We start from the raw sequence: 19,689 nt of genomic DNA on the forward strand, positions 1-19,689 counted from the left end.
GTCTGTTCTTCTCGATTCAACTGACTCAAATACTGCCAAGAACATCTTGTATAGGAAATAGTTACTTTCCCCTGTAACTAGTTACTTTCACTATGGAGACTAATTACTTTTTTAACTAACGTACCCAATACTGGTAGCAGGGAGACAGACGTACCTCTGTAAGGGTGCGTAGGTAGACGGGTAGGGTTCTGTCCTTTAGTGGGCATAGTGAGAAGGACGCAGGTTAGTCTATCATACGGCGTAAGAACTCCAATTATCCGAGAGGAGGGGTGTCTTTGGTGACGAAGGAAGAATCTTTCGAAGTTCCATAGCTGGAACAGGGGATATGGTAGCAATGGTGTCATCATCCTATAATGCTCAAAAATGCTTTTCAAACATCATCATCTGCTCGCTAACTTTGAGTTTGCCCAAACTTCAGCGTTTATAACAGCTTAATATCTGTGACCTTACCTTTTTCTCAGCAAATGTTTAAGATTAATGAAGACAAAAAAAGACCTTGTTGCCTAGTGACCATCTCGTCCGTCTTCTTTTCTTTCCCGGCTGCAGATCTGTGACAAAGAGTGGCACTACTATGTGATTAATGTGGAGTTTCCCGCGGTGACTCTCTTTGTGGACGGCGTGACCTACGAACCTTACCTGGTGACCGACGACTGGCCCATCCTCGCCTCCCAGATCGATACGCAGCTCACAGTTGGCGCCTGCTGGCAAGGTCGGTGTGCGCCGACACCGTAATTGCTTCTTGCCGGAAGACCGTCAAAAATGAAAGAGAGGACAGCAGTCAGTTATCGGAAAAAAACAACAGCTTTTAGGGGTCTCACTGCATTGGCAGGAAACTTATCATATGAAAAGCACGTCACTGTTTTGTGTGGGGAAAATAAAAACACTGCTATTTCCCCTAAAACTATTTTAGGGGGTACAATTTCTACAGGAAATCAACATTATGGATACTATTGACAGATTTAGAAAGCATTAACACTTTAAAATACTGCTTTAAATTACTATTTAAGCCAGGCTGATTCCTTTCATTGCAAGTCATGAGAGTAAGGTAAAAAAAACATGTACTGGGTTGTATTGCAAAATACGTGCTCATGCAGTAAAGCAAGATTCATGGTTCACGAATCCTTTAACCCAACCATGTCAAAAAATTATATGTGGCCCGCCAGTAATGTTTACTGCAGTATAAAACAAATTTGTACAAAAAATAAATCACCATTTTTTTCAGATTATGGCAGGAGAAAGTAGCCCTTGGATTTCTGTGAGAATTTTAGCCCACCCCATTTCCGACATGGCGACTATAAATAAAAAAGGAAAGTTAATTGTGAGGGCCGCCGTTTCAGGACAAGTGGAAATCGGAGTAATTTTCACTAAAAAACGAGACAACTGCGTCTGCCTAATTTGCCAAGAGACTGTGGCTGTTTTCAAATAATATAATATCTATAAGCAGTGCCAGATGAAACATGCTGACTTCAAAAAGCGAACTGGAAACCAAGGCTGTGAAAAGGTGAAGCAACTAGAACCTGTTTTAACGGCACAGCAGAGCTTTTTCACGAGACCCTGCGAGTCAAATGAAAATGCTTCAAAGGCGAGGCTTAGCACTGCAAACCTTCCATGAAGGAATAATTTATTAAATACTGTTCAAAGAATCACACGATGAACAGTCAGCCCCCACACATTTTCAGTGTACCAAATCAGGCCCGCTCTCTGAAAAGTTTGGAAACCCCTGCCTTAACTGTGTCATCGGGGCACTATTTCCTGTGGTGTATCTGGGGCAAGTACAGCCTGGCAGCACCCATCACTCTCCAGGCCAGTTTTTTGGGTAAGGTTTTGCTCACCCACATTTAACAAATAGTTATGGTAACCATGGTTACCAGTTGCAGGAGAAACTCTTGATATGACTCTAATACAGCACTTTCATCATCTGGTCGCTGTTTTTTTCGTGTAAAACGCCACCCCGCTCTTCAGAGATGAGCTGGACCTCTGCATTGATGGGCAGTGATGTGAATGTGTGATTTAGAAGGCTGAATAAATTACTTTATATTCCCTCAATTTTTGGTAATTCAAAAAAATGCTTTGCATGAAATCAATGTTATTAATAATAACAAAAAATAATATCATTTAAATTAATAATTTATGAAATTGCACGCAAAAAAATCAGTAGTCCTATTGAATTTTCAATGCATATTATCAAATTAAATGCCTAGAAAAAGAGACATAGTAAACTACTTTGCTTTAATTCTGTGTGTTTCAATACCAATTTAATGAAATTGTCAACCTATGGACGAACAAAAAAACGAAATGTAACGTGTAAATATAGTTGTCTGTGTGTTAATGTATTCATAAATGCATATCATTATTGCTATTCTAATACAAAAATTGAATCTTTACAATGACAAAAGTGCAAAGATTCCCCCTAAAAGTAAAATATGCCCCAAAATAGCAGGGACAATACGATCAAAATTGGACAGGCCTTTTTTTTTTTTTTCCTCGTGTATTGTTGAGGTATCGGGTTCGAGATCAACAGATCTAGAAAAAAAATAATATGTTTCCCCCTTCTTACCCTGCCCCTCTGACAATTCTTTTCTACCCAACGCAACCCGCCAATCAAAAGGTTTGCCCACCACCGAGTTAGTGTGTATGTGAATGAGAGAGCATGTTGTGTGATTATGTGTAAGACCTTAGTGGGTGGGTGGGTGTTTAGGTAGGTGGGTAGCAGGGTTGAGTAGGGTTACTTTAACTTGATTACTTTCAATTACTTTTGGATGACTCCAATACCAAATATGCTAATAAAAGACAAAAGAAAGTAAATATGAATATAATTATGACTCACATCACGTGGTAAGCTTTCTCTCCTTGCTTTCATCTCGTTGTTCTCCGGCAAAACTAACATAAAATGCGACGGAAACAAAATGAAAATAAATCCACAGCTTGCCAACATCATTTTTGCCGTTCCACTTATTCCGTTACTCCCCAAGCCTGCACAAAATTTAGTAATTTTATTCATATTTAGTTTCTCTTGTCTTTTATTAGCATATTTGGTATTGGAGTAATTCAAAGTAATCAAGTTAAAGTAACCCTACCCAACCCTGTTGGGTAGGTAGGTAGGTGGGTAGGTAGCATTTTCAATGAAAACTACGGGGAAAAAAGTAATCCTCATTTTTGTATTTACCATGTTGATTGTCCCTTGCTTAATTATAGTGCACGATCTCTATCTGCTGAACTTTAGCAGGAATAGCAGGTTCAATTTGCGATATAACATCGTCTTTCAACTTGAAAATGGCGCTCTTGAATGCTACATTGAATATATTCCGAAAAATGTTTTCAAGATTTGGCAGCTCTGGAATTCTTCTTGTTTGACTAGACAGATCATTTAAAAATATTTTAAATGTAGAAATATAACATTTACAATGTAGGAATATATTTTAATGTATTTTGCAACCTCATGATCCTAGTTTTTTATTTAAACTCCTGTTCAGATTTAGAGGATTTAAAAACACATTCAAATAGTAAAGAGTAGTTTTTCTAATTTCATTTTTGTCAACACACGAGAATATGAGGCAAGAGCTCATATTTCCTTAAATAATCTTCCCTAATCTAATAATAGACACCGTGTCCCAATTAGTTTTGGGTTCCTTTACTTGAACAAATAAAAGCTTTTGGATTCTTGGCAGAGGAAAAAACTGGACTCTGTGTAATTGGCTGACAATGCCTTACAGTTCAGTTACGCCGTCATGTAGTTTGCGCTAACCCTGAGGGTGTTCAACCGCTGAGCCCGGTTGATCTCTGTTGCTATGGGAAAAGGTGTGTTCTATAATTAAATGAACACAACCATTTCTATGCAGAATATTAGCGATTAGGTTCGGCAGCCCAAAATTAAAATGAATAAAAAAGCTTTATATAAAAGAATACTGTAGATGTGAAATGAAAACCACAAGTGATGCAATGCGTTTTGCACAATGTGATACTAAATATTGTTTCCCAGTATCAGTATTGTCACATGCCACTCCCTGTCAATGCTAATGTCCAGCTCATCTCTGAAGAGAGAGCTTTACACGAAAAAACAACTGCGACCAGACGATGAACGTGCTGAATCTGAGTCAAATCAGGTGTTTTCTCTTGCTGTTTGTAACCATGGAAACGTTTATTATCAGTTTCATGTGGGGGAGTAAAACCACACCCCAAAAACACAGCCTGGAGAGGGATGGGCGCCGCTAGACTGTACTTGCCCAAGAGTCACCACAGGAAGTGGTGCCCCAATAACCCTAGCTGCTAAGGGAACCAAAATATATCGACATTCTTTGGATAATATTAAGAATGTTTGTCCTCCTCCAGAAACCATATACTTTTCCATTAGCAAACATTTCTGAAAAAGCGCTAGGGAGCCACTAGGGGAGCACCAAAGAGACGCCTGCGGCTCCAAAGCCCCGAGTTTACTAGTCCTTTTCCAATAAAAATCAATATTTGTTTGTACAGAAGGCCTTATTACTGGAATGGCCATAAAAATGTGAAGTTTATTCAAGTTATATAACAGCATCATCAACAAGGCTTTCTTTAACTATTCCTATTTTATTTTCATTTATATAATCTATTTCCTGATATATTGGTCATATGGCAAAGTTTAAATAGCAAAAATAATTATACCATTAAAATTATTATCCATGCACTTAATGCATTTTATAAACGTAATTGTGATATATATGTACTTTATTTTCAGGAGCTAGCTGCTCCTACAATGTATATATTATATACTGTATAAATATATATTAAAGAAACATTGTTTTAACATACCAAAGTCTAAAAATGATCCTTTGTTGAAGAAAGTGTTTTTTTTCCCCCAAAACACTAATTTCCTCTTCTTAAAGGCTAAAATCTAGCATTGATGCCTTATATTCCTAAAACTAACTATTCTTTTATGCCTAAAACTAGTCAAGTTATGTACATTTGTGACGCCCTTAATCACAAAGAGTCTCAAAGGGCTGCACAGACCACAGATTATTGCAAACTACAGACATTAATGATCTATTAATGATCCGGCTCAGTAGCCTAGATGGTAGTGTGCCCGCTTTGAGACTGGGAGGTCGCTGGTTCGCGCCTCGGCCGAGACATACCTAATTGGTATAATGGCGGCGCCCTCTGTTGGCTGCGGCTGCATCGACTCGCTACAACGGGTCAGGTGTATCGACATTTCGTTCTGTGTACATTGTTACAAAGAATGACAATACAAAGGAAATTATTATTATTATTATTATCTAAAACCTACATGAGGGCAGGGAAAAACTCAAAAACCTCAACATGAGGAAAATGAAGAAACCTTGAGAAGAGACCGCACATGAGGTAATCCCCCTTCCAGGATGACCAGGCTGCAACGAATGTTGCAATAATAAGTAATACACAGATATTGTCAACATAAAATATAGGTTATTCATATGCTATAGAATAGAAATGTGCTTTGAAATGTCATTGTTGTCTTTGATGCCGAAAAACTGCTTTTTCTTCTACGCCAAAAATAAGGAAGCATGTTTTCTTCTTCAATGAAACCATGTGTTGTCTTTTACTCTGAAAATGTGCATCTCACGTTAGTCCAAAGATTTATTTTTAAACGGCAAAAGAAACGGGATGAAATATTACGAAGCCATCTGAGAAACCTGCATTAGCCAGGCAAAGCTGGATTGGAATTGCGTTTGAAGTACACATGCGCGCGGAGCGAATGTAGGAGAGAAGAAAAATAAATAGAGATTAAGATGTACGCCTCGGGGCTGCGGGCAATCCTTTTGAAATTGAGAGGCGCCTGCCAAGCGGCTATCAAACAGAAAACGCATACAGGATGCCAGAATGAACACATTGTAGGGAAACCGGCAGCCGTCCCGTGACTCGTACCAGTGTTGGGCGAGTTACTAGGAATTGAAAGTAATTGAATTGTCAGGAGCAGAACGGAGACAGGACCCACTTGCGTGACGTTTCTCACAAGTTTTGTTAGAAGAAAGGGAAAGGGATGTGCCCATAATCCGGGGATTGCTAGACGCGGGAAGCAGGTCGCTCTGAAAGCGGAAGTGGGACTTCCGTGGCAAGTGATGGCGGTGTCGGGAACAGAAAATGGGTCAGTAGCAGCCTGGACAGGAGAGCAAAAAACTTGGTCGGGAACAGAAACAAGTCGAAAGCCAGGAGAGGAGAGGAGACGTGGTCAGGATAAAAAAAACGGGTTGAAGCCGGGAAACAGACGGGAGCAAAGACAGGTGGGAATCAGGGTCGAAAAAGATAGCCTAGAGTACACTGAGGTTCGCAGACGGACTGACAACAGGTGACAGATAGACGTGGGTTTGAATAGTGACAGGGAGCCAATCAGAGTCCGAGGCAGTTGGTGGCATAGGTGCATCACATCGGTAATCATGACATAAATACAGTTACTTGTTACTTCATTAAAAAGCAATTGTGTAGCCTGTGTATCCCCTGCCCCCCCCGTTACTGAAACCCCAAAGTAGCGCGTTATTCTCAAAGTAACGAGTTACAAATGACTGTATATACGCAAATTGAAGCCGACCCCCTAAAACTGCTTAAAGATAACCACATAATAAAATAAATTAAAGAAAAGTGATGAAGCCTTCATGTATTTTGGCTTGTGCAATCTAGAAAGCTTCCAAAGTAACACAGCCGAGACACTCCAAATCTATTTTGTGATTCGTCTTCAAACCACTCCATTGTAAATTCACTGCCTAGCATTCGATACTTGTGACACACCAAAAAAATATGCACATATAAACTGACCCCCTGATTTCAGTATTTTATTTTATACTTATAAACATGGCTTGAATGTGAGTATATACGGTAGGGAGAATATCAGTAGGGAGAATTATGCGCTCTTGTACTCTAAGATGGTGCCAACGTAACTGTATTCAGTTGTATTTTGTAGGCACATATACATAAACCCTTTTGAGATGTAGGTTTAGCATTGTATTGTCAGCGAATTGAGTATTGTATGTTGCTGTCAAAGGTCAGAAGATATTGTAACTCATTTTCTGCAATTATAAAGTAGTAGAGTAATGCACCATGTGGTAACGATAGTGGAGCTACAAAATTTTATCAGTGACTTGTTACAGAGAAAAGTAATAATATCTGTATTTTTCGGACCATAAGGCGCATCCATAAACCCCAAATTGACCATCATTTTGAAAGTGCGCCTTATAATACTTAATGCGACAAAATTGGAAATGTGTTACTATATTTATGAAATTATTGATCAGGTGATCAGTCTGATCATGGACAACACTTGCATAGCAATGGTGGCAACTGGGATCAAACCTGTTAGCAATGGTAATAGCACGGCTTCCTAAACAACGAACCACTAGGGACATCGATGGTTGTTCACAATTGCATGAAATTTAATGCAATGGGAATTGAACCTAGATAGCGTCCTGGATTGCACCTGTTCCCATCCACTCGACCCCTAGGGATACAGACGATACATGAGAAGGCATTGGGTCTAATGTCATTATCAGATGATTTTTAGTCACAGTACCAAATATGTTAGAGTACAGAGAATGTTGTTGTACTTTTTCTCAGCTCAAACCAAGCGTTGTACTGACAAATGTTTTGATTACGTGCAGCCATGCGTTTAATTTTTATTTTTCAGGACAACCGAATTACTTCTCACAATGCCGTCTTCTTCATACAGTCCAGAACAACCAAATTACTTCCCACAATGCCCTCATCGTCATTCGGTTCCGAACGTCATGCGCTTCGTAACGGACTGGTTTAATGTCTGACAATGTTCTCGCGGCTCGTCCCAATGATAACAATTTGGCATCATGACTAAAAATAGGGCGATGATAAGATCTAATGCCTTCTCATGTGTTTGATAGATAGATAGATAGATAGATAGATAGATAGATAGATACTTTATTCATCCCTGTAGGGAAATTCACACTTCCAGCAGTATCCTTGTGTTGATTTTTAACAGATTAACAGGATGGCCTCGGGGTGCTGTGTTGTAGTTTAGCAACAGCGGAGTGGATGACGTCACACGCTAGGCCAAAAGTTCGACGTCCCTGCAGCAGATGGAAATCTTTGTGCCCAGGGTTACACCACCTCGTGTTCACGTAGATAGCGAGTCCACCTCCTCTCCGCTTCCCGCAGGCTTTTGTGTCTCTGTCTCCCTAACAGCGCTGAAGCCGCGTAGCTCCACGTTACCTGCATCTCTAGAGATCTAGTGGATAGTATCTGATGAACTCAACACCAAGAGTCGACCGATTTAGGTTTTTCAGGGCCACTACCGATTATTAGTATTAAGAGGAGGCTGACAACCAATATTTGGAACTTATATTCATTTTAATGATGCAAAAACGCCTTATAATCCGGTGTGCCTTCTAGTGCGGGAAATAAGCTACTGTAATTGCATTCCAGTAATGCGTTCAATTGTAACACATTGCTCCCAACACTGCTCGTCACAGTTTTAAAAATTTGCAGTTAAAATTGGGGGGGGGTAATGTTTGGGGGCAGACCAACGCGCAGCGATCTGCACTGCCGTCGACATCAATGAAACTCCATCCTTCCAAAATCGTCTACCGTGACCAAATTGGGCTGCCGGTTCCAAATGGAAGCCTTTGCTTGATTGCAATGTTCTTGAAGTCATCATCATTTCTCGCCCGCTACGTTTTTTTTTTTTTTTTTTTTGCCTCCCCTCGTCTGATTCCTCTCCGTGTGAAGCTCTTGATTGTGAGAGAAAGGCCTGGAGGAAGGATTAGGCCGAGTGAATGGGCCACAACTTGGCCGGCTATTACGTGCCGATGAAGCTGCCTTAAGCTTCACTAAGCTGCAACTGATAACTTTTCAGGCCATTAGCAAGCGAGATTGCCTTTCGGGCTCTCATTTCACTAGACCGGCCCCCAGCCCATCTCCCCCTCCCATTTACACACAGTCAACATCACAGCGAGCAAGAGTTTGTTGGCGTGTAACAGGCTCTATGCCCTCCGTTTCCCATCGAAAGAAAAGTTTAACACAGAAAAGCCCCGGGATGCATTCTTCTGGTATGAGGTGGGGATCACAAAGTGAAACTCCTGTATAGAGGGAGTTGGAAAACTATGCCTTCTGAACTCCCGGCACCCCAGATCAAATATTAAAGTAATGAAATACAGTGGAACCTCGGTTTTCGAACGCCTCTCAGTTCGGACAGATCGGTGTTCGACCAAAAATTTTGAAAAATTCTTGCTTCGCTGTTCGGTCAAAAAATCAGAGTTCGAACGCCGGTACGCTAGGGTGCGATGCTGAGCGGCGTACGGGTGTTTTAGCCCCTAATTAAGCAGGACAGGTGAAAAAAACAAGTTGTTCGTACAACTATTGCCTTTAAGAAAGACATAATAGCTAAATATTAAAGAGGTGTACGAATTTCCGATCTTGCTAGTGAATACAGCATGGCTAAATCTACTATCAGTACGATAGTAAAGAAGAAAGAGGCAGTGAAATCGAGTGATGCGGCTAAGGAAGTTAGCGCTATAAGCAAGCAAATGCCGCAAGTTTTGGAAGAGGTTGAAAACTTTTGCTGATTTTTCTCTCCCCACCGTCCACCACAAAGGTAAGAAATCCCATTCATAATCCTTTTTTTTTGTTTTTACACGTTCATGTTAGCGTAATCTTTTGTACGGAAGATTACGCTAACGCGAACGTACGATTAGCCTGGGTTAGCTTCATGTTTACGCTCATGGTAAACATTGAGGGTGTTGGAACGGATTAAAACGATTTTACATTACTTTTAATGGGAAAAACGATTTCGGTGATTGAACAAATCGGTTTTCGAACAGGGTTCTGGAACGGATTATGGTCGAGAACCGAGGTTCCACTGTATGTGCATATGTTTAAATCACATAAATCAGTACTCAACAGTAAAGGAAACCTGAGATTTTATTCACCTTTGGTGTGATGTGACTTTAGCTGATCCATTGGAATAGTGGTTGAATGCAGAACGAACTAAAATAGAAACAGATTTCAAACCTTCCACTTGTGAGGATATCCTTGAAATATTGCCTTCATTTAATCGCCTTCTTATTTCTAATAATACTTCCAATTGTTGAGTGGTTATGGGCATGCCACTTTGCGAGGGTAGCGATTAGTTTGCCCTCAGTTTATTTCTTTAAATCACAAGCTTCGGTTCAATGGTTATTAATATTTTTGCTTTTTCTTTTAGCATCACATCAGTTTTGGCCCCGTAGCTGATACTGTACAGCAGACCTGGGCACTCCGGTCCTGGAGGGCCGTATGTTCTGCATGATTTTTGAGGTTTCTCTGATCCAATACAGGTGATTCCAATCACCAGTATCGTTAACGAGCACTTGCTAGCTTGCTAACGAGGTTATAATTTGTATCACCTGAGTTAAAGAAGAGCAAACTTCAAAATCTGGCAGGACGTATGGCCCTCCAGGACCGGAGTGCCCAGGTCTGCTGTACAGTATTGTATCGCTGACTTCAAGATACTGAACTGAATAGGAGACAAAAAGCGAGTGAGCCACATCATATATTTTAAGACAAAATTCGAAAAAACTGCAAAACTTGGCCTACAGAAATAAGCTAATTCTTCATCGCACTTTATTTCATTGTGTGACATTTGATGGTTTGAAAAAAATAACGAAATGATAACAATGTCAAAGTATTTGTCCCATATCAATAAAAATATACAATATACAATTAGTCTCCCACAGTAACTTAAGAATGTTGAGTCATGTTTAGTCATTTTTGTCCTAATGGGAACAAAAGGTGAAAGCACAGTTATTTGGTAAAAATGTCACAAAATACTGCTAATGAGAAGGACAACGACATATTTAGTGTGACGCGAGTGGTTGCGCTATTTGTATATAGCTCTACTCATTCCTACCACTCACCCAATCAAGTTGCGCTGGGTGCATAGCTGGCCTTTAAGGGTGTTAACGGTATGTTCTGTGGGTTTTTATGTGCCTCAACAGTGAGCATATATTATTTAATGAGCTTCCATATAAATGATTCCTTAGCAATGTACAGCCAAAACGGGGTATTTTGGTGTGACATTGTGATTGTAAACTGTAGTTGATTGAGACTGCGCCCTTTATATACTGGACCAAACACATTGTAAAATTAGTGTTAATTTGGCGTCGCTGGGTCTAATTTTATTTCCGAGCCAGATAGACTCATTAAAAGATCCATATCTGGCTTGCGAGCCGTAGGTTCCCGATCCCTGCTGTAAAGGTCTATTTAAAACCAAAGGGGATGTTAACCCCAATATTTTATCTTTGACTTCATCTTTAATGCTCTCCCATGCTAAATCAAAAAATAAACGACAAATAAAAATAAATTAAAAGGTAGATTATCTTGCTAAATTATACCTATTATGGCAAAACATACTTAAAATATACATAATAATAATACATTTTAAAGAAACAAAATAAAATATTTAAAATTTACTTAAAATAATCAATTAAAAATTACTTCAAATGGTCCTTTTTTTTGTTGTTGGATTTTTGAGATAATTCGAATTCTTGGAGTTTTGATATGAACTACTAATCCCCCAAAAGTATAATCAATTGTTGTGATGGTCAAACAGAGTTCCCGGACACAACCGAATGTTTGATCTTACATTACACAGTTGACGGTGTTTGAAATTGCTGAACTTGTTAGAATACCAAAGGAGTCAGAAATTTGCCTAATGTTCAGTACTTGAAAATGTCCCCCCAATCGACATAATTACGCGACAACATTATTTTATCAATACAAAGCCTTGGATGTTTTAATTACATTCAAAACTTCATGTTATCAGATTTGATTGGGGTACATGGAGAATTGGTACGTCAGGGAACTGTCCAAAAGGGGGCGCAGTCGTTCCCTCTATTCCAAAGATCTGAGTTATTTGAACTGGGCAACTGTAACTGTTCAGTTTTTGTTTGTGGAAAAGAAGGGAAAAAAATAACATGGGGAAAAGAGGAGCGTGGTAGTCGTTTTTGTGATGGGCTCATTTGCACTGCATTATTCAAATCGATGGTTTTTTTTTTTTGTTTTTGTTTTTTACTGAAGGAAGGTTTTTCTTGTACCTCTAGGAGGCACTTAATATGGCACACTGTCCCAATAAAGTGTGATGCAGTTCCTCTAAAGGTAAAATATTCTCAACGGTGCGCGAAGATTCCTCGATCCGGTTTTGATTCTGATCTGCCTACATAGCAAACGCACAAAGCAACACCTGTAAAAAATAAAATAAAAAATATGCACCAAAACCCTCCCGCTGCTCACTTTACAACAAAAGTGTGTGGGTTCAAACGCAACAACGAACACAAAAAAAAGACTCAAAGGCTGTCTCCCGAGGGAGGAAACGCTTCAAGTTTGGAAAGAGGAAGCGTTGAAAATGAGAACTTCCGCCCAGGAGAAAACGAAACGGGGCAAGACCAGTGACGCTTCAACAAACTCGACAGCATGCACACAAATAGATGAGTCCCCGCATCAATATTTCAAGAATGACACGCAAAATAAAAGGAGGCCGAAGAACGCCGACACAAATCCTCATTCAAAGTGACGCTTTCTGCATTGAGTTGCATGTTTGGGCTTCTGTTTATCGGCTTTATTTTGATTTATTTTATTTCTTTTTTCACCGTGACAGTCACACAGGGTTAAATATCAGTCGCATGTGTCAAACTTGTGCTCCGCATTCCCAAGAGCGAGTGTCAGAATTGTTATGAGGATGTGCCAGATGTCGCCGGCGTGTCGTGTCGCGTCGCATTTACTCGATGACGCCGACATGAATTCGAGCAACGATTTTTGTGTTTCTTTTCGCTTCATCTGGTTATTTTAAACACCCACCCGTGGTATGCTGCCATCCCAAAAAAGTCTATTAAAAATAATACTATGTTTATGCTGTGTTATATTAAAATCTCATATTATTAAATTATTTTGTATTATGTATTATATAATACTGTATATATACAAGTATAATTATACATATAATAATTATATTTCCTATATTTTATTCTAAAATGTATTCATATGAAGCTAAAAGAAAGTAAATGAATATAAGAATAAAGATGAATAAAAAAGTATCAATATTAGAATATTTAGTTTACCTCTTTATTTTTATACTAACATAATAAATATATATATATGTATTATAAATATGTATTTTAATTGAAATATTGGTAGATAGCCTATATTATACTTTATATTACTATTTTTAAAAATATTAATAATACAACATGTATTTTTTCATATATAGATTGCTTTTTGTCTATATTTTATATTATAAAAAATATACAAATGATAGAATCGTAAAAAAATACTTTGTTTACCTTTATTTTTTTACGAATATGAAATGTATATTGTATTTTTAATATATCATTAAGTATGAATCTATATTCAAACTTAATATTGATTATATATTATTATGGAAATTTACATTTATAATTAAAAAAAAATCGGTAATAGTATACAGATTTTTTATTGCTTTTATGTTGATATATAATCTATATTTGTCTAAAAAAATAGAATGTTAAAAAAAAATCGTAAAAACAAGTATTCATACTAATAGATTTTGTTTATTCTTGTATTAATGTAAAATCTATTTTAATCTATTAATTATAAATCAAAAGATAAATATATGAGTAAAAATTTGTGAAAATAAAACCTGATTTTTTTTACTTATGATGATCTCATATTAATTTCAAAATATGTATTTATAATGACCAAAATAAATATATAGAATTGAAAATAATAAATTATTCATGTTATATAATACATAAATGTTGTGTCATCTGATATCAAAAACTATAATCAAAAACTTTGATTAGGTTTTTGTCACACACATAAAAAAATAACAGTTTAACTCATTAAGACACCCTTTGAAATAAGTTCTATATTTTTCCTATATTTGTGAGTATCAATTTTAAAGTGACTGGACAACTGACGAATAAGAATTAAACACAGTCGACACAATTTTGCATAGAATTGACACATATCAAAATCTATTGTTAAATTGATGAATGGTAACTTACTGTACTGACTCTTCTACCGTAGTTATATTTCTTTGACGTTTATATATATCGTTTTTAAGAATACTCGGGCCAAAAGTACATGAGCTTCTCCCATGAATGCATAGCTAACCCACGATGTCGTCCTTTCCCCAATTGTCTTTTATTGACCCACTTCTTATTTGCCACCAACCTTATCTCTGTTCTTGACTTTCTCTCCGTCTTTCCTTATCTGCTGTATTCTTTTTCCGCTTCCCGTTCAGGTGGCGAGGTAGGGACGCCGCGGTTCACGCAGTATTTCCACGGCAGCCTGTCTGGTCTGACCATTCGCCCGGGCCGCATTGAAAGCCAGAAGGTTATCTCCTGCTTGCAGGCCTGCAAAGAAGGTCTTGATATTAACTCCCTTGAAAGCCTGGCTAAGGACATCAAGGTGGCCGCTTGTTTTTGCACAATACACCACACACACACACATTGTTACTGCCGCAGGACCTTTTCATATGTCAAGTTTAGCTCCTGTAAAATCAAATATAGCTTCTGGGTATAGAAATTCACACACAATGTATACAGCCCGACTGGAATAAAATTAGGTAAAATATAATTTAAATATATGTATGTACAGTATATATGTGTGTTTGTGTAAAAACAGTGAAGAAAAAAGGTATTTAAACACGCAGCTATTTTGCTATTTTTCCCACTTAGAAATCATGCAGGGGACTGAAAATTTCATCGGAGGTTCATGTCCACTGTGAATGAGATAAACTAAAAAGAAAAATCCAGAAATCCCAATGCATGATTTTCTTTAACGATTTATCGTTGTGATGTAGCTGCAAACAAGTATTTAAACACCTAAAAAAATTAATGTTAATATTTGGTAAAGTAGCCTTTGCTTGCTATAACAGAGGTCAAACGTTTCCTGTAGTCTTTCACCAGGTTTGCACACACTGCAGGAGGGATCTTGGCCCACTCCTCCACACAGATCTTCTCTAGATCAGTCAGGTTTCTGGGCTTTTGCTGAGAAACATGGAGTTTGAGCTCCTTCCAAAGATTTTTGCTTGGGTTCAGGTCTGGAGACTGGCTTGTCCATGCTAGAACCTTCTTACGGAGCCATTCCTAGGTTGGGAAGACCCATCTTCAATGTTCTGACTGAGGGAAAGAGGTTGTTCCCAAAAATCTCAAAATACACGGCCCCAGTCATCCTCTCTTTAATGCAGTGCACGCGTACTGTCCCATGTGCAGAAGAACACCCCAAAGCATTATGGTACCACCCCCGTGCTTCAGAGTAGGGATGGTGTTCTTCGGATTGTAATCTTCATGCTTCTTCTTCCAAACACGCTTAGTGGGATTATGACCAAAAAGCTCTATTCTGGCCTCATCCGACCAAAAAACTTTCTCCCATGACTCCTCTGTATCATCCAGATGGTCATATGCAAACTTAAGAAAGGCCTTGACCTGTGCTGGTTTAATCGTAAAATCGTGCCATGCATGATTTTAAATCATGACGTCTAAGTGTATTACCCACAGTAACCTTGGAAACGGTGGTCCCAGCTCTTTTCAGTTAATTAACCAACTCCTGTCGAGTAGTTCCAGGCTGATTCTTGACCTTTCTTAGAATCATTGAGACCCCACGAGGTGATATCTTGCATGGGGCTCCACTTCGATTAAGATTGACCCGTCATGTTTAGCTTCTTTCATTTTCTAATGATTGCTCCGACAGTGGACCTTATTTTACCAAGCTTCTTGGCAATTGCTCTATAGCCCTTTCCAGCCTTGTGGAGGTGTACAATTTTGTCTCTGGTGTCTCTGGATAGCTTTTTGCCATGTTACAAGTTAAAGTCTTACAGATTGTATGGGGTGAACAGGTGTCTTTATGCAGCTGATGACCTCAAACAGGTGCATCTGATTCAGGATGATGCATGGACTGCAGGTGAACTTGTAATGGGAAGACTAACAGGTCTTTCAGGGTCCGAATTCTAGATGATACACAGGTGTTCAAATACTTATTTGCAGCTATATCACACCAATAAATCGTTAAAAAAAATCATGCGTTGTGATTTCTGGATTTTTCTTTTTAGTTTATCTCTGTCGCAGTGGACATACGTTGAAAATTTCAGACCCCTCCATGAGTTCTAAGTGGGAGAAATAGCAAAATATCAGGGTGTATGTAGTGTGTATATACTTTGTTAATACCAGGGTTATTATTGGAAGTAGGGTTAAATAGACTCTGTCAACCACTAAAAATTGTATTATTAGAAAATCAAATTGACACAGCACTAGTGAGCTATTTTCAGAACAGGTCCTCGGGTACCTCAGCTGTCCTTAGGGGGCACTCTAGTGCCTGCGGGCACCATGTTGGAGACCCTGCTCTAGTGAAATGCAAAAAATAAAAAATAAAGAAAACATTTTTTGGCTAATATTTCGGGTGGAATAAGTATACAGACCTATTTCAAAATTATTTCATTCTAAAGTGGGAAAATACATTTAAAATACTTAAAATAGTTGAAATGATCTGTCATCTACTGCATTTATCCATTTATTTATATTATTTTTTATGTGTAACAAAAAATAAGCCCGGATGTTGGCATTACATATGTATAGGAGTTGTCATTGCTGCTCTCACCAAATCACTCCTAATTACAAATAAATCGCACTAACAATTGAGACACTAGATTGTGGTAGAATTGTACCAATGGAATATTACAGTGATTTTAATATAGCGATATTGGGTTATTGACGTTATTTACTTCCCTTTTCCCCAGTTCCATTTCAACCCTGCTCAATCATTGTTGGTGGTGGAAGGAGAAGATGTGGACAGCATCAACACGGCCATGAGCAAAGTCTCCTACATCAACTCACGACAGTTCCCCACGCCGGGCCTAAGACGCCTCCACATCAGCACCACTGTCCTGTGAGCGCTTCCGATTATACCTTAGTTCAATCCGCACGTCGATTTTTCTAAAGGGATCATCTCAAGGTTGATGAATCGCAGTGTCAAAGATTATTTTCTATTTGATTTATTTGCCGATTTTATTGGGGTCCAGGAATCAGTCGTGGTGAAGCCTCTCAAAAATTGAACCCAGTTAAATAAATAAAAAAGTGCCCATGGAATTTATCTGAATGTTGCATTTTTTTCAGATGTTACATTAAGGCTCTTTCAGTTCTTATGGCATTTGTACACCGATTTTTGGGTGGCTAATTCGAAGGATTATTTTTCACATTTATGAGAAAAAGAAAAAAAGTAAACTAAGAAAAATAATTGTTCAAATTGGCAACGTTTTTCGATATGGTTGGCTCTTTTTATTTTTATTTATCATTTTTTATGACTAAAAAACACGATAAAAATAGGGCAAACTAAGAAAACTCATTAGCTAATTATAAGAATTATCCCTCACATTTTACAAGAAAAAAATATCTTTAAATTAAAGTAAACTGTTTTTCTTTATATTTAAAGTGAAAATAATCTTTAAATTAGCCAAATTATCTGATATGGGTGATAGGCTTTTTATACTTTTACTTTTTCATTTTATGGCAATTTTGTATTGTGTTTTTAAAAAAATCTTTATATAAAATCTATATGAAAAATAAAGATTTTTTTTTTTCGAGAAAAGAATATTAGAATGGCAAACCAAGAAAAATCTCTGGCTAATTTTAAGCAATATTTTTCACATTTCACAAAAAAAAATGTTTATGTTAAGGAAAACAAATCTGCAAAGTTTTGTGTTTACCATATTTATTTTTGAATAAAATACTCCTACAATTAGCAAAATTATGTGATATGGTTGGTGACCTTTATATTTTTTAACTTTTTGTTTTTTGGCAATTTGTTTTAACTTCCATCCATCCATTATCTGCAACGCTTATCCTCAGCAGGGTCGTGGGAGTGCTGGAGCCCATCCCAGCCATCCTCGGGCAGTAGGCAGGGGACACCCTAAACTGGTTGCCAGCCAGTCTCAGGGCACATAGACACATACAACTGATGCCGCTGTGCTGCCCTGGTTGAATACCGTTTTGTCATAATACAGAGGTGATTCATTCCGATGACAGGGGTCATACATATTTTTCATGGCTAAATTCAAGCACTTTTCAGTCCAATCCGGAGGGGATCATGTATTTTGAGGAGCCACAAATATATCTGTGATTTACATATGCACTTCTAAACTTGCGAGTGTCTATGATTTTTAGATCTCGAGTAAATCAAAAATATAATTTTTTTTAAGACAAATTTCTCCCCTCATAGTATTGCGTAAAAAATAATTTTCACTTGCAGAGTTCTTCTTATTACAATTTGCCACTGGGAAACACTACCCTAATTGTTTGAATGGCCCATTATAAAAGTCCATAATTAATATATAATTCTTCCACTAATACACATTCCATAGTCCCCACTTCAGGCGTATCGTGTACCTGGACAAGTGTGACTTTAAAGAGAGATGCCACTTCATGGGACAATGCAATACAAATTCATGTCAACGGCAGTTAATCTCAAGGGAAGAATAAAACGCAACGGCAAAGCGAAGCCGGCGAAGAGCAGTGTGGGCATCATTTTTAAGCAGACTTGTTGATAAACATGACAACAATTTCAAGCATTTAACACGTCAATCAAAATCAAAGCACTTTTTTAATTCTTAGGAACTCAAAATTCTAGTTCAAGCATTTTCAAGGATTCAAACACCTGTACGAACCCAGCGATGATCACTGTATTTTGGCTTACCGACCTTCTCTGTACGTTTTTTTTTGTTATCTCAGGTGTTTTGGGGAGGACGCGTGTCTCTCGGTCCCCGAGGTAAGGGCGGTAGTGACGGTGCATCCGCCGAGCGAGCCGAGGATCACAATCACGGGAAGCGAACGCCTCGTCAGGCCGGCCGCTGACCTCCACGCCGTGCCGGGTGTGGCGCCCTTCAAGGAGATTTACATCACCAGCACGGTCATGAAAGGCCATGGAATCGGCGGAGGTGAGACGTAGGTAGACGTAGTTATGATTGGCAGACCTGAAATGCCCTGAAGAAGAGGTAAGATCTTGGGCCCGGGCCCAAACTTGACCCGAAATTCTGGGTCGGGAACACAATACCAACATAAAATGTACAACAGATTTAATAAACCGTAGGTTCGAGAGCGTTCTCCATTCGGGACCCGATGTTGTGGAATGCTCTGAACCCCTGAGATTCGATCTGCAACCTCAGTGGAACTATTAAATCTAGGCTTAAACACACTTCTATTCTATAGTTTATGAATGACCTATATTTCCTGTTGAAAATATCTGTGTATTAATTGTTATTGCGACATCCATTGCAGCCTGGTCATCCTGGAAGGGGGATTACCTCTTGTGCGGTCTCTTCTCAGGGTTTCTTCATTTACCTCATGTTGAGGTTTTTGAGTTTTTCCTTGCCCTCATGTAGGTTTTAAATCAGGCGATGGTCTAATAATAGTCTGTAGTTTGCATTAATCTGTAGTCTGTGCAGCCCTTGGAGACTCCTTGTGATTCAGGGCGTCACAAATAAACATGACTTGACTATTTATTTCATGCCTTTTTAAATCTGGTGAGTCATCAGATACACCAAAAGAGTTTGTTTTCTCCTTTATCATTCTTCTCTGGCAATGTGACCATGAGATAAAATGAAATGCGTGTTACACACAAATATATAGTACTCCTGCCTTTGCGAACTACACTGATTTGAATTAAAACGCACCACCCTCCCTACCTAAAAACATTTTCTTCTTGGATCTATACAAT

At 38.4% G+C, this 19,689-nt stretch overlaps 1 protein-coding gene and 1 long non-coding RNA gene across 6 annotated transcripts in view; one reads left to right on the top strand and one right to left on the bottom strand.

Moving 5' to 3' along the window:
* clstn2a (calsyntenin 2a) overlaps window positions 1-19,689 on the top strand; it is a 248,515-nt gene that overhangs the window by 217,481 nt on the left and 11,345 nt on the right. The window contains exons 10-13 of the mRNA XM_088348430.1: window positions 547-709; window positions 14,225-14,391; window positions 16,718-16,866; window positions 18,705-18,910. Of these exons, the coding sequence (XP_088204556.1) occupies window positions 547-709; window positions 14,225-14,391; window positions 16,718-16,866; window positions 18,705-18,910 (685 nt within the window). The remainder of the gene's footprint in view (window positions 1-546; window positions 710-14,224; window positions 14,392-16,717; window positions 16,867-18,704; window positions 18,911-19,689) is intronic.
* Window positions 1-19,689, bottom strand: part of LOC148376553 (uncharacterized) — a 42,477-nt gene that overhangs the window by 14,061 nt on the left and 8,727 nt on the right. For 3 of the 5 annotated variants that reach the window (XR_015852120.1, XR_015852116.1, XR_015852118.1), the window contains exons 2-4: window positions 14,155-14,336; window positions 632-738; window positions 155-548 (exon numbers count right to left, since the gene is read on the bottom strand). This is a non-coding gene — a long non-coding RNA (uncharacterized LOC148376553). Of the gene's footprint in view, window positions 1-154; window positions 549-631; window positions 739-14,154; window positions 14,337-18,669; window positions 19,490-19,689 lie in introns of those variants that run through there. The other 2 variants (XR_015852119.1, XR_015852117.1) reach the window with 2 other exon arrangements.

Source organism: Urocampus carinirostris, chromosome 1, assembly GCF_059441175.1.
Source record: "Urocampus carinirostris isolate Australia breed hairy pipefish chromosome 1, RoL_Ucar_1.0, whole genome shotgun sequence".
NCBI classification, from domain to species: domain Eukaryota; kingdom Metazoa; phylum Chordata; class Actinopteri; order Syngnathiformes; family Syngnathidae; genus Urocampus; species Urocampus carinirostris.